The following is a 13,548-nucleotide window of genomic DNA, read 5'->3' as shown; positions in this document are numbered from 1 at the left end:
AAAGACCTATCCTGAGGAAGGGCGTGGCCCTTACCCCCAGTGATATCAGAAATAATCTCTTTCAAGTCAGGGCCAAACAGCGTTTTCCCCTTGAAAGGTATGTTAAGCAATTTGTTCTTGGAAGACGCATCCGCTGACCAAGATTTTAGCCAAAGCGCTCTGCGCGCCACAATAGCAAACCCTGAATTTTTCGCCGCTAATCTAGCCAATTGCAAAGTGGCGTCTAAAGTAAAAGAGTTAGCCAATTTGAGAGCATGAATTCTGTCCATAATCTCCTCATAAGAAGAATCTTTATTGAGCGACTTTTCTAGTTCATCGAACCAGAAACACGCTGCTGTAGTGACAGGAACCATGCATGAAATTGGTTGTAGAAGGTAACCTTGCTGAACAAACATCTTTTTAAGCAAACCCTCTAATTTTTTATCCATAGGATCTTTGAAAGCACAACTATCTTCTATAGGGATAGTAGTGCGTTTGTTTAGAGTAGAAACTGCCCCCTCGACCTTGGGGACTGTCTGCCATAAGTCCTTTCTGGGGTCGACCATAGGAAACAATTTCTTAAATATAGGGGGAGGGACAAAAGGTATGCCGGGCCTTTCCCATTCTTTGTTTACAATGTCCGCCACCCGCTTGGGTATAGGAAAAGCTTCGGGGGGCCCCGGGACCTCTAGGAACTTGTCCATCTTACATAATTTCTCTGGAATGACCAAATTCTCACAATCATCCAGAGTAGATAACACCTCCTTAAGCAGAGCGCGGAGATGTTCCAATTTAAATTTGAATGTAATCACATCAGGTTCAGCTTGTTGAGAAATTTTCCCTGAATCTGAAATTTCTCCCTCAGACAAAACCTCCCTGGCCCCCTCAGACTGGTGTAGGGGCACTTCAGAACCAATATCATCAGCGTCCTCATGCTCTTCAGTATTTTCTAAAACAGAGCAGTCGCGCTTTCGCTGATAAGTGGGCATTTTGGCTAAAATGTTTTTGATAGAATTATCCATTACAGCCGTTAATTGTTGCATAGTAAGGAGTATTGGCGCACTAGATGTACTAGGGGCCTCCTGTGTGGGCAAGACTGGCGTAGACGAAGGAGGGGATGATGCAGTACCATGCTTACTCCCCTCACTTGAGGAATCATCTTGGGCATCATTTTCTCTAAATTTTGTGTCACATAAATCACATCTATTTAAATGAGAAGGAACCTTGGCTTCCCCACATACAGAACATAGTCTATCTTATAGTTCAGACATGTTAAACAGGCATAAACTTGATAACAAAGTACAAAAAACGTTTTAAAATTAAAATTTAAAGTGACAGTAACGGTTTTAACTGAACACACTTTATTACTGAAAATGTGAAAAAGTATGAAGGAATTGTTCAAAATTCACCAAAATTTCACCACAGTGTCTTAAAGCCTTAAAAGTATTGCACACCAAATTTGACTCTTAAAATAACGGAACCGGAGCCGTTTTTATATTTAACCCCTATACAGTCCCTGGTATCTGCTTTGCTGAGACCCAACCAAGCCCAAAGGGGAATACGATACCAAATGACGCCTTCAGTAAGCTTTTTCTATGTATCTGAGCTCCTCACACATGCATCTGCATGTCTTGCTTTCCAAAAACAACTGCGCAATAGAGGCGCGAAAATGAGGCTCTGCCTATGATTAGAGAAGAACCTCAGTGAAAAAGGTGTCCAATACAGTGCCTGCCGGTTATTTTACATAATTCCCAAGAATAAAATAACTCCTCAAAACTATGAAGTATTAAAAATGCTTATATATCAATCGTTTTAGCCCAGAAAAATGTCTACCAGTCTTTAAAGCCCATGTGAAGCCCTTTATTCTTATTTAATAAAAATGGCTTACCGGATCCCATAGGGAAAATGACAGCTTCCAGCATTACCAAGTCTTGTTAGAAATGTGTCATACCTCAAGCAGCAAAAGTCTGCTCACTGTTTCCCCCAACTGAAGTTAATTCCTCTCAACAGTCCTGTGTGGAAACAGCCATCGATTTTAGTAACGGTTGCTAAAATCATTTTCCTCTTACAAACAGAAATCTTCATCTCTTTTCTGTTTCAGAGTAAATAGTACATACCAGCACTATTTTAAAATAACAAACTCTTGATTGAAGAATAAAAACTATATTTAAACACCAAAAAACTCTAAGCCATCTCCGTGGAGATGTTGCCTGTACAACGGCAAAGAGAATGACTGGGGAAGGCGGAGCCTAGGAGGGATCATGTGACCAGCTTTGCTGGGCTCTTTGCCATTTCCTGTTGGGGAAGAGAATATCCCACAAGTAAGGATGACGCCGTGGACCGGACACACCTATGTTGGAGAAATCTAATGACATGGCCTCCTTGTTCACCTGATCTGAACCCCATTGAGAACCTGTGGTCCATCATCAAATGTGAGATTTACAAGGAGGGAAAACAGTACACCTCTCTGAACAGTGTCTGGGAGGCTGTGGTTGCTGCTGCACGCAATTTTGATGGTGAACAGATCAAAACACTGACAGAATCCATGGATGGCAGGCTTTTGAGTGTCCTTGCAAAGAAAGGTGGCTATATTGGTCACTGATTTGTTTTTGTATGTCAGAAATGTATATTTGTGAATGTTGAGATGTTATATTGGTTTCACTGGTAAAAATAAATAATTGAAATGGGTATATATTTGTTTTTTGTTAAGTTGCCTACTAATTATGCACAGTAATAGTCACCTGCACACACAGATATCCCCCTAAAATAGCTATAACTAAAAACAAACTAAAAACTACTTCCAAAACTATTCAGCTTTGATATTAATGAGTTTTTTGGGTTCATTGAGAACATGATTGTTGTTCAATAATAAAATTAATCCTCAAAAATACAACTTGCCTAATAATTCTGCACTCCCTGTATATCTAAAAAGGTATTGGAATTCACTTAAGGAACCATTTGATTTTGTGAGTTTTAAAAATGACTTGAATTCTAATGACCTTAATTTGAGATCTGTAGGTGATCCCCTCAAGCAACTTAGTTATTTTTTTTGGATTTAAATCTATGTGGGGATGCTATAAGTGGTGTTGTCATTAGTTACACATGTCGTAAGCCTACCGCTGGGAATACCATTCTACACGCCAAGTCATGCCATTCACCACATTTGGTGAGGTCAATACCCAGGGGCCAGTTTATGAGATTACGGCAAAACACTCTAATGAGTTATTTGACAAGCAAGCTAGAGCTTTGTTTGTACGTCTACAAGCAAGGGGTTATGACATAAAACAGAGAATACTTTTGAAATAAAAAAATTAGAGCAAAGGGATTTGATTTCCCCCACTAAGAGAACTAATGTGGTCACACAGGATAAAATAGTTTTCTCCACAGAGTATTCTAGTCAATTTTTATGAGGTATGTTCCATATTGAAGAACAATCTGAATATACTAATGGATGATAACTCTTTGGTTAATATATATAAAATATAAAATGTAAATTTGTTCCCAAAAAAACAATGACACTATCGACTAAACTGGCTCAGAGTATTGTATGTACAGGATCCACTAGTAACAGTGAATGGTTAAGGAGTAAAGGCACGTATGTGTGGGAATAGCACATGTCTGTGGTGTAGTACAGATTGGCAATGGCTTTAAAAGCACAGTCACCAATGAGGAGTTTACCAGTAAATTTTATGTGAGCTGTCGTAGTTCTTTTGTGGTTTATTTAATGGAGTGTAAAGTTTGTTCTCTGCAATACATAGGTCAGACCTACAGAGAATTGAGATCCTGAGTGAGGGAACATATTAGCGACACTAGGGACCTTGTGAAAGAGTCTACAGTGGCGAGGCATTATAATTTGTTTCACATGAAAAATGTGTTTAATATGAAAGTAAAGGTAATTGATAAGGTGATGCCCCTATTAAGAGGTGGTGAGAAGCATAAGCTGCTACAAAAGTAGGAACTATACTGGATCTATAGGTTGCGAACAATCACTCCCTCAGGGTTCAATAGAGAATGGGACATGAGTTATTTCATAGATTAGTTCTTTATGCTCTTTAATTGGACCTAGCATATTTGTATATATACATCTGATACTGTCCTTTCTGATGCTTGTGATATTTGTACTTATGTGTTTTCAACACAATTATTTTATATACACTATGCTGAATATGTATGCATATTTATTCACTATATCATTTAATAATTGTCATATTATTCATATACTTGTATAGGTGTTTGTATCACTTGTATACCTGTGCTTTCATTGCCCTTAGCAATTTGATATTTTTAGTGTTTGCACATATATTTAATTTATTTAATGTGTCTTTAATCAATTGCCTAATTATAGACTGGTGTGTTCCCTTTAAATAGGGAGTTTGCATAGCACTCAGTATCCTATGATTAAGTGCCTGGTGTGGTACAAAACTAGTCAAGACAACCATGAATATGTACTTTGGTTTTTAAACTAAATAAAGTTGTTCAAGTTTCTACAGCCTGGTGCCTCTTTTTATATGTTCGGCTGCATACCTTTTTATTTTTGATTGGTATTCACTACCTCCTTTGGGTAGGGAGTTCCACAATTTTATTACTTACAGTGAAAAAAAAAAATTTCATTGCAGGAGATTAAATCTCCTTTCCTCCCTCCCGCCTTAAATTGTGTCCTCGTGTCACAAACAATTTTCTTTGAATAAACAGACCATCTACCATCTCTGTATATTGCCCTTGAATATAATTTATATAACGTAATCATGTCACCTCTAAAGCGCCTTTTTCTAGAGAAAACATATCCAGTTTGGCTAACCTCTCGTCATAGCTTAAATTCTCCATTCCCCTTATTAGCTTTGTGGGCCTTCTCTGAACTTTTTCTAAGTCTGCAAAGTCTTTTTTTTTTTGAGATTAGCCCCCAGAACTGCAGATTATTTTTACTTCCAAAATGTTTGCATTTTCCAGTATTAAATCTCATATTCCATTTATCTGCCCATTCTTCCTATTTTTGCAGATCCCCTTGTAAAGCAAGTTTCTCCAGCTCTGACCCAATGACCTTACACAACTTTGTACCTGCAAAAATAGAGCTGTTGCTATTAAAAGAACAGGAACCAGTACTGATCCCTAAAGAATCCACTGATTACCTTTTGTCTAATCTGAATAGGATTTGTTTACTACTACTCGTTTCTCCCTGTCTTTTATCCAGCTATTTATGAGCTAACATTTTGAGCTATTTCCAGTCCCTTAATTTTGTACATTAATCTCTCATGTGGCACTGTATCTAATGCCTTTGCAAAATCCAAGTATATCACATCAACTGATTCCCCTTTATTTATAGTTGTACTTCCTCATAGATTGTAATTAGATTAGATTGACATGATCTATTTCTCATAAAACCATGCTGATTTGAACTCCTAATCTTGTTTACACGAATATACTCTTAAATTTAATTCTTTCTAATCACTTCAAGTATCTTCCCAACTATTGATGCCAGACTTAAAAAAAAACAGTATACAACCATTTTCATATAACATGTATGTAATAGACACTACTATAAAGAAGAATATGCACCGATACCGATATAAAAATCCAGTATAAAACCGTTTAAAAACTTACTTAGAAGCTTCCAGTTTAGCTCTGTTTAAAAGGTTACTGGAACAACCACTGCAAGTGGGAAATAGCAGACCCTCCCCCTGTAGATGAAAAGACCCTTTACACAAACAGAAGCAAGCTGGAGTAGGTATATGTCGGTATTCTCCTAAAGCTTTGGGGCTTGGTTAGGAGTCTGAAAATCAGAGCGTTGTTATTTAAAAATAAGCAAAATTAACCATTTAAAAAAAAAATACTTTATGGGCTATATAAAAAGATCATCTACAAAACATTTATGCAAAGAAAAAACGAGTGTATAATGTCCCTTTTTAAAGAGTGGCATCACATCAGCTTTATGACAGTCCTGTGGTACTGTACCTGAGGATGAGTCTTGAAAAATTAAGAGTAGAGGTTTGGCTATAACAGTGCTAAATTCCTGTAAAAACCCTTGGGTGTATTCCATCTGGACGTGGACTTTTTCCTGATATCCTCTAGAGATAACACAGTTAATAGTATGGGTTTGTATGTTCTAATTTGTTTCAAAGTATCCTCCATTGGTTCCTCTCTTGTGTATACTGAAGAATTGGTTTATTATCTCAGCCTTCTCCCTGTCTCTGTTAAAGGGACAGTCTACACCAGAATTTTTATTGTTTTAAAAGATAGATCATCCCTTTATTACCCATTCCACAGTTTTGCATAACCAAAGCAGTTATATTAATATACTTTTAACCTCTCTAATTGTCTTGTATATAAGCCTCTGCAAACTGCCCCTTTATTTCAGTTCTTTTGACAGACTTGCAGTTTAGCCAATCAGTGCCTGCTCCCAGATAACTTCACGTGCACGAGCACAGTGTAAGCTATATGAAATACGTGAACTAACACCATCTAGTGGTGAAAAACTGTTAAAATGCATTCTGAAAAGAGGTGGCCTTCTAAGAAATTAGCATATGAACCTCCTAGGTTAAGCTTTCAACTAAGAATACCAAGAGAACAAAGCAAAATTGGTGATAAAAGTAAATTGGAAAATTGTTTAAAATTACATGCCCTATCTGAATCATGAAAGTTTATTTTGGCCTAAACTGTCCCTTTAATCATGCTATCCTTCTCACATTTTAATGTACCTAGAATTTTCCTTCTTAGATTTTACTTATATGTACTTAAAAAAACTTTTAGGGTTTGACAGAGTCCTTTGCAATTAATCTTTCATTTAAAATGTTGGCTAATTTGATTGCTTTTTTGCATGCTTTGTTACATTCTTTATATATTGGGTATGTTGAGTCTGTACTATTTGCATTGAATAATTTAAAATGCCCTACGTTTTTTTCCTAAATTTCGCTTAACACATTTTTATTTAACCACATTGGCATGGATTTATTTATTTTACTTTTATAACCATGTGGTATGTATTGATATGTATGATAAAAAGAAGAAGGCAAAAGTCCCAGTATCCAAAAATATAAAAAAAAAAAACAGCTTTATTTGTCAAAAGTTAAAATGATATGATGCACACAAATAGAAGTCGGGTTTATTGATATGTATATTTATTTAACTAAGTTTTAAATGTTATCCATTTATCCTTTGTATTTTTATTAGAGAATACTTTGTCCCAATTTATGTTGTTAAAGTCTTCGTTAAACCTTTAAAACACTACTTATGGAAAGCGATTTTAAAATGTGACCGTGTTATGATCACTGTTACCCAAATGTTCTTTGACTTCATGATTCAGATAGAGCATGCAATTTTAAGCAACTTCTAATTTACTCCTATTCATTTTTCTTCGTTCTCTTGGTAACGTTATTTGAAAAGGCAATTATGTAAGCTTAGGAGCCTGACCATTTTTGGTTCAGAACCTGGGTAAAGCTTGATGATTGGTGGCTACATTTAGATGCCAATCAGCAAGCGTTACCAGGTGCTGAACCAAAAATGGGCCGGCTCCTAAGCTTACATTCTTGTATTTTTAATAAAGATAAGAGAACAAAGAAAATTGATAATAGGAATAAATTATAAAAGTTGATTTAAATGGCATGCTCTATCTGAATAATGAAAGTTTAATTTTGACTAGACTATCCCTTAATACACCATGTCTAATTTATGTACCTGCTTGTCCTCAGTTTTTAAACTTGGGTACACCTAAAGTAGCCAAAACCTCTAAGTATCTTAAATGTTCAATCTTAAATCTAAATGTAACACATCCTCAGAGTCCCTTCAGATGCTCTAGAGGGTTATGTATGGTCGACAATAACAGCTTCCATAGAACGGCTGATTCTAGACTCAAATGAACAGTGCTTAACCTTCTCTTCCAGTCAATTGGCAAAGCACTCAGGGCAGCTGACACCGCAGACTGTAACTGGGCTGCTAAATCCTGGGGAAAAGTCCCAACACCAGGAGTTTGTGCAGAAGGGAACTGCATGTGTAGGAGTAAAGGTCACCATTTGCAGTATTGACGTATCTGGGAATACAGAGGTTTATCAATCCGCAGAACGTACTGGGAAGAATAAGAAGGCCAGGATAATGCATACGTCTGAATACCAGCACCTCCAGAATGAGATTTCAGAACAGATGTAAGGCATGAGCTACACAATTGAGCGGGGGGAGGGGGGCGGCGGCGACAACGACACACAATATGCATAGGATGCATTTATTCACATCAAGTAGAATCAATCTTCTCCTGACTAGGTTCCAGCACAGAATCATACATACTGAATATCTATCTATAGGCTATAACCCTAATTGAGCACACAATAAAGGAAATTATTTTTGGCTGTGTTATGGAAATAAAATAGTGATTCTTAGGTATTTCCAAACTGTTATACCCCAAAAGCTACTGAGGGTAAAGGCTCTGTTTGAGTCGCCTTATTACCTTCATATTTGTCCGAAGCTCCCGTGTTGCCACTCCAAAGCCACTACACACTAATAGAGAACAGAAATGGTGCAATGGCATGCAAACTGCCAGCGGCGGGAACTGTTCAACACACCCACCGCCAAAGGCCCTGTTTTAGAAAGTGCACTCTAGCTAGCTAGCACTATTACATAAACTATATCCGCGTCCTTAGACACTGAGGCAGCAACTCGTGGGGAGCCAAAAGTGATTAAAAGCTATGAGAGGGCATGTGGCCGCCCACCCCCAATCCCACAACAGCCGATTTCAGAGCATACTGGGACCGAACGGCAAGTACCCTGTCGGAGGTCTAATTGAGTCCCAGAATTGCCATAAATTATACCATAATAAAGGAGTCATTCTTAACCCCTCCTTTACTATCCTGGGTATGCAGTTAAAAAACCTACCAGGCTGTTGGCAATCTCAGAATAAAGTCTGTCTATATTAGGCAACAAGCCTTGACTTACTCTTCTTCTGTCTGGAGAATCCTGAAACACAGAGTGAAATTAGTGTTACTATCACCATTCACAGGAAAAGGGTGGCTAACATTGTTAAGCTGGAAGAGGCATAGGAATTTCCCTGCGATTCCAGCAGCTAGCACACAAAATAACTCTATTAATAGGATTGCATGGCATTCCACAACTCACCTGCTCTCTCTTGCATGAACCAATCCATTGAGAGCATTAAAATCCAAAATCTTCAGCAGAACACCTCTCTCTGCCTACCTTCATCAAATGAGGCAAAGAACTACTCAGAGGGTAGGGGAAGTGTGTGTGTGTGTGGGGGGGGATATTTAATGTTTTCTTTGAGGTGTCTTGGCCTCCTCCTGGTGGCCAGTTGAAGTATTTCCCCATATGTTATGAATAGGAATTTGTGGACTCTCACTTCCATTAGAAATAAATGTTTTAAAGATATGCAGACTTATGAACTGGCTGATGCAAAATTAGCAAAGTGTCTTAGTGCAACATCAGTATTCGGTAACAAGATGCCTGCCTGGACAGTATTAGGTTAAAGAATGCCTGTCTAGCAATGTATTAACTGAGTTTATACATAATCCTACACAGCAGAAATAGAGTAATGACTCAATACGGCACTTACGTACCAAAAAATGTGCAGTGACAGCAACAAAAAAGTCAGCTTTGGTGCAGTATTTTGCCTGAGAATTAAAAGTGAAATAATGTAGGAGAAAAAAAAAAAAAAAAAAAATCTACTGCTCAATTTAAAGTTATGGTAAACTGTCACTAATATAACATATGTATGCGTTCTACTAAGATTCAATACCCTAATCACAATATATATTTAAAAAAAAAAAAATTCTTCAAAATTAAAGTTTTGTATACCTGTTCATCAATAGTTTCCCTCCTCCCACTTTGAAAACCCATTGTTCATATCTGTGACGTTCTTTGCTGGGTGAATCGTCTGAAACATCAGATAACTGAGCAGTACTGATCGCAGTGATTGACAGGACAATGCGATACAGCACTCGATGCGCGCTCTTGTGTATCAGTTACATAGCACATGCTCTAGTTTTTTCAGTGACGTAACTGAAGTAAAAAGTGATTCACGTGATTCATTGTTGACTTGTCCAAAAAGCATGGAACGTATATATATATATTGAAATATTGGAAAGAAATTTATTTGAATGGATGTGGCAAATATATTTTAATTTCTAATGATATTTTTTTTTATGTTAAATTGCCAATTAACTATTGCACTTTGCTTGCAATATTGAGCTAATATGCCGATCCATTTTAAAATATTGAAATAGACATAACCTTTTAGAATTTATATATTCTTACTTGTATAATTTTGCAACGCTTTGCTAATAGAAGCTTCTGGATGTCTTCAAAGTAAACACTGATTCCTAATAGTGTCTACGATTCAGTGTTTACTATTGCATCAGTAAGTTACGCCCATTTAAATCACCACACATGTGCGAAAATTATCGTGAACGAGCAACGCTGACTTTGTGGGCTTGTAGGAATAGAACTTAGTACACATGCGTTATTTTCATAGTCCGTTCGCACATAGAAAACAGCGAGGCAGCTGACTCAGTTCAGGATTGGTGAAGAAAAAAAACAAAAAAACGCACTACATAGCGGAATCGGTCGCAGCACTAATGAAAGTGATTAAAATAGGTATAAAAAAAAAAAATATAGAATATTTTCTATTCCTCATTTTAACTTCTTTATATATATACTGATACTTATTTGTGTGTCATATTTCGGATGGCAGCGTAGAGAAAAACATGGTTTACCATCCCTTCCAGTTCAGACTAAGTGCTATTGTGTTGTCTTTTATCATGCATTTGATGATTATTCAAATCTACTGTATTTACTGGTCCTTTAATGTGTTTGCAGCAACACTCAGATACCTGCATTGTAACCTAGATTGTAAAATATCTGCACCCATAAGAGGGAGGTGCATGAAAGGACATTAAACACCTTGTAATAAAACATAGTTAATTATTCATATCAAAGACAAATTGAAATATAACATTCTTTATATTGCTTGCTTTTCCTGTAATTTAAATTTAAAAATTGTGGGTTTCCCAAAGTGTTGTAAATCTGATTTCAAATATAGAGGGACAGTCTACTGCAAAAACTGTACATACTATTTTTTTAGATCATGCAATTCTTTCACTACTGACGCTGCAACTCTGTGCGTTTACCGCAACAAAGTGGTTAAAGGGACACTGTAGTCAAAAACGGAATGCCAATTAGTCCTGAGTATACATGTCAATCTATCATTTTCTAATGTGTATTCATTAGCAAATATAAAGCATTAAGATATTTATTTTATACATAAATAATTTTTCCAAACCCACTTGTATGTCAGCATTTACGGATTCCCAATCCGTGCTGACAACTGCAGATGGAAGATGGCGTTCTTTTGACGTATTGCGCATGCGCAAGTTATCGCCACATGATACGTCACCATCTTCCGTTCAATAAATCCAGGACAATTTAGTGCTGCTATTTGCGCATGCGATAAGATGTATACTCTATTGCGCATGCGTTTAACGGCGGTAATTCATTGTAATTAGATGCAAATAAAAAAGGATACTATTGGCGGTTTGATTATGCCATAGACGGCCCACATTTGTGGGCTGGATGACGTGATGTCATCTTAAAATAATAAAATCTAATTTTCTGAAAGGATGCTTCGTTTCAAGCAATAACAAGGTACATTTAATAGATAATATACTTTATCTTCCAAACGTTTATTGAATTTAACATTTAGAAATAAAAAGTTAGTCATCCTTTAAATGCATAGTTAATGTCCCACTATGAGCCTCAAAAGCTGCTGCTGATATAACACTCACTGACTGGCAGGGTCATGAGACTTCGGCTGCCAATTGGCCCACATGACAATTGTAGTTCCCATGTGCAACTAACTTTACGTTTAACCTCTTTGTGGAGGTTAAATACAGAGTTTAAACATCAGTGCAAAAATGCATGTAGTTTTGCAGTACTATGTCCCACACATACATTGGTTGCACACTGCAGTGACTCCTTTATAAATTACCAAAATTGGCTTCAGCAGAGAAGGAAAGTTATGCCTTTAAAGTGCCCATTGCTTTAAAGGACAATAAAAATGTGCACAATATTTAAACAATATATTAAAATAAACACCAGCATATTTTGATCAAACCTTTCTTTGATTTGAACACATCATCCTGACATGTATTGAACATTTATTGTCTCTTTAAATAACAAGAGAAATGCAAAGTTGGTACACATTGGTGCATATAAATTAAAAATAAAAAACGGTTTTGCTTTTTGATGAAGTTTCTATATACCCCCACAACCCTGTCCCAGTAACACTTGTATAAATAGGCTCTAAACTATATCCAAAATTATGGCTTATTTCCTTCTCGCTCCATACGCACCACTTCCCATCACGCTATAACACAGCTACACACACACATTTCATTTTTGTTTGACTAGATACATAACTCCCTGGTTACTCTCTCTTGTCAGATTGTGTATAAAAAAGCCTTTACTAGCCTGCCAGTTTGGCCATGCTGAGACTCCAGTGCGTGTCCCCTCCCCAGTGAGTTTTGGATGCGACGCACATGAATTGGGAGCTGATCATGCGCTCCCGGCCGCCCTGACCATTGCGCACACAACAGGACTGACATACTGGGCTTTTTAAGCTCTACGACCACTTAGCTTTTGCTACTATATTAACTAAGTGCTTCGTGCGTAAACCAGGTGGAAGAACCTGACTAGCAAGTATAATAATGAGATTAGTTCGCCATGGCACAGGCTGCCGGGAACCAAGCTGGTGCCATCAGGCACAATGGCGCTGAGCTGGGGAATGGCGGCCCTAGTAGGAACACCAGTCATGCATGAGCCCATGCACGGCCACTGGGGACATGGATGGGAACCCTAGGCGATCGAAACCTAGTTAGAAAAGGCCAAACACCTGGAGTTTGCTGACGCGCATTAGGCGCAGGAAGCCGGTTACGCGGGCACAAGGAATGAATCAGGTTATAAATAAGGGGTCAGATGAAGGGTTATCCGGTTACCTCAAGCTCAGTAGACAGCCTCCCAAACATGACTCACACCGGAGAGCGCCCAAGACAACCACAGACTGACGCGCTCTGACCGTGCGCAACGCCCCGCCAGCTAGCCAGCCCCGACACTCAAGCCCAAGGAAGGAGAAGGAGGGGATAGTACGTCATCAAGCAGCGCCAATGCGGGAGAATGGGGAAACGGGCTAATCCAAAAGGGTAATTCCGTTAACTGGAACATTAAGCCCTTAACTATCGCATGAGACTGTAGTTAATTGCTCTGCAACTCTTTCTAGGAGCCAAGAAGAATTTAAGAAAGGGTTACGAGCCCGTGTGGTGGGGAGAGCGCGCGCTTTATGGGTGCATAGGAGAGAGGAAAAAAAAAAGGATTAGTAGAACGAGGCAGGCGGCACGTCTTCCCAACTGTATAACGCGCGCCTGTCACCGCTTCAGCCAGGCACTTTATCAGCTTTACAGAACACCCTAATTTATAAAAATCATCATTACATATATTGAAGTAGTAAGAGCAAAAGAACCGGATAAAATACTTTTGATGTCATAGAGTTTACCTTTGATTTATATATGAACATTAATTATAAGG

At 37.9% G+C, this 13,548-nt stretch overlaps 1 protein-coding gene across 4 annotated transcripts in view; it reads right to left on the bottom strand.

The window, feature by feature from the left end:
* The window catches only part of ZNF800 (zinc finger protein 800), a 126,760-nt gene extending 113,651 nt beyond the window's left edge, over positions 1 to 13,109 (bottom strand). For 2 of the 4 annotated variants that reach the window (XM_053716648.1, XM_053716649.1), the window contains exon 1: positions 12,963 to 13,109. In XM_053716648.1, coding sequence (XP_053572623.1) covers positions 12,963 to 12,992 — 30 coding nt within the window. In that variant the 5' untranslated portion in view covers positions 12,993 to 13,109. The remainder of the gene's footprint in view (positions 1 to 12,962) is intronic. The other 2 variants (XM_053716646.1, XM_053716647.1) reach the window with 1 other exon arrangement.
* Positions 13,110 to 13,548: the final 439 nt, after the last annotated feature.

This window comes from Bombina bombina, chromosome 6 (genome assembly GCF_027579735.1).
Source record: "Bombina bombina isolate aBomBom1 chromosome 6, aBomBom1.pri, whole genome shotgun sequence".
Classification (NCBI taxonomy): Eukaryota; Metazoa; Chordata; class Amphibia; order Anura; family Bombinatoridae; genus Bombina; species Bombina bombina.
The sequence above is the reverse complement of the archived record's forward strand: the minus strand, read 5'-3'. Positions and strand labels throughout refer to the sequence as shown.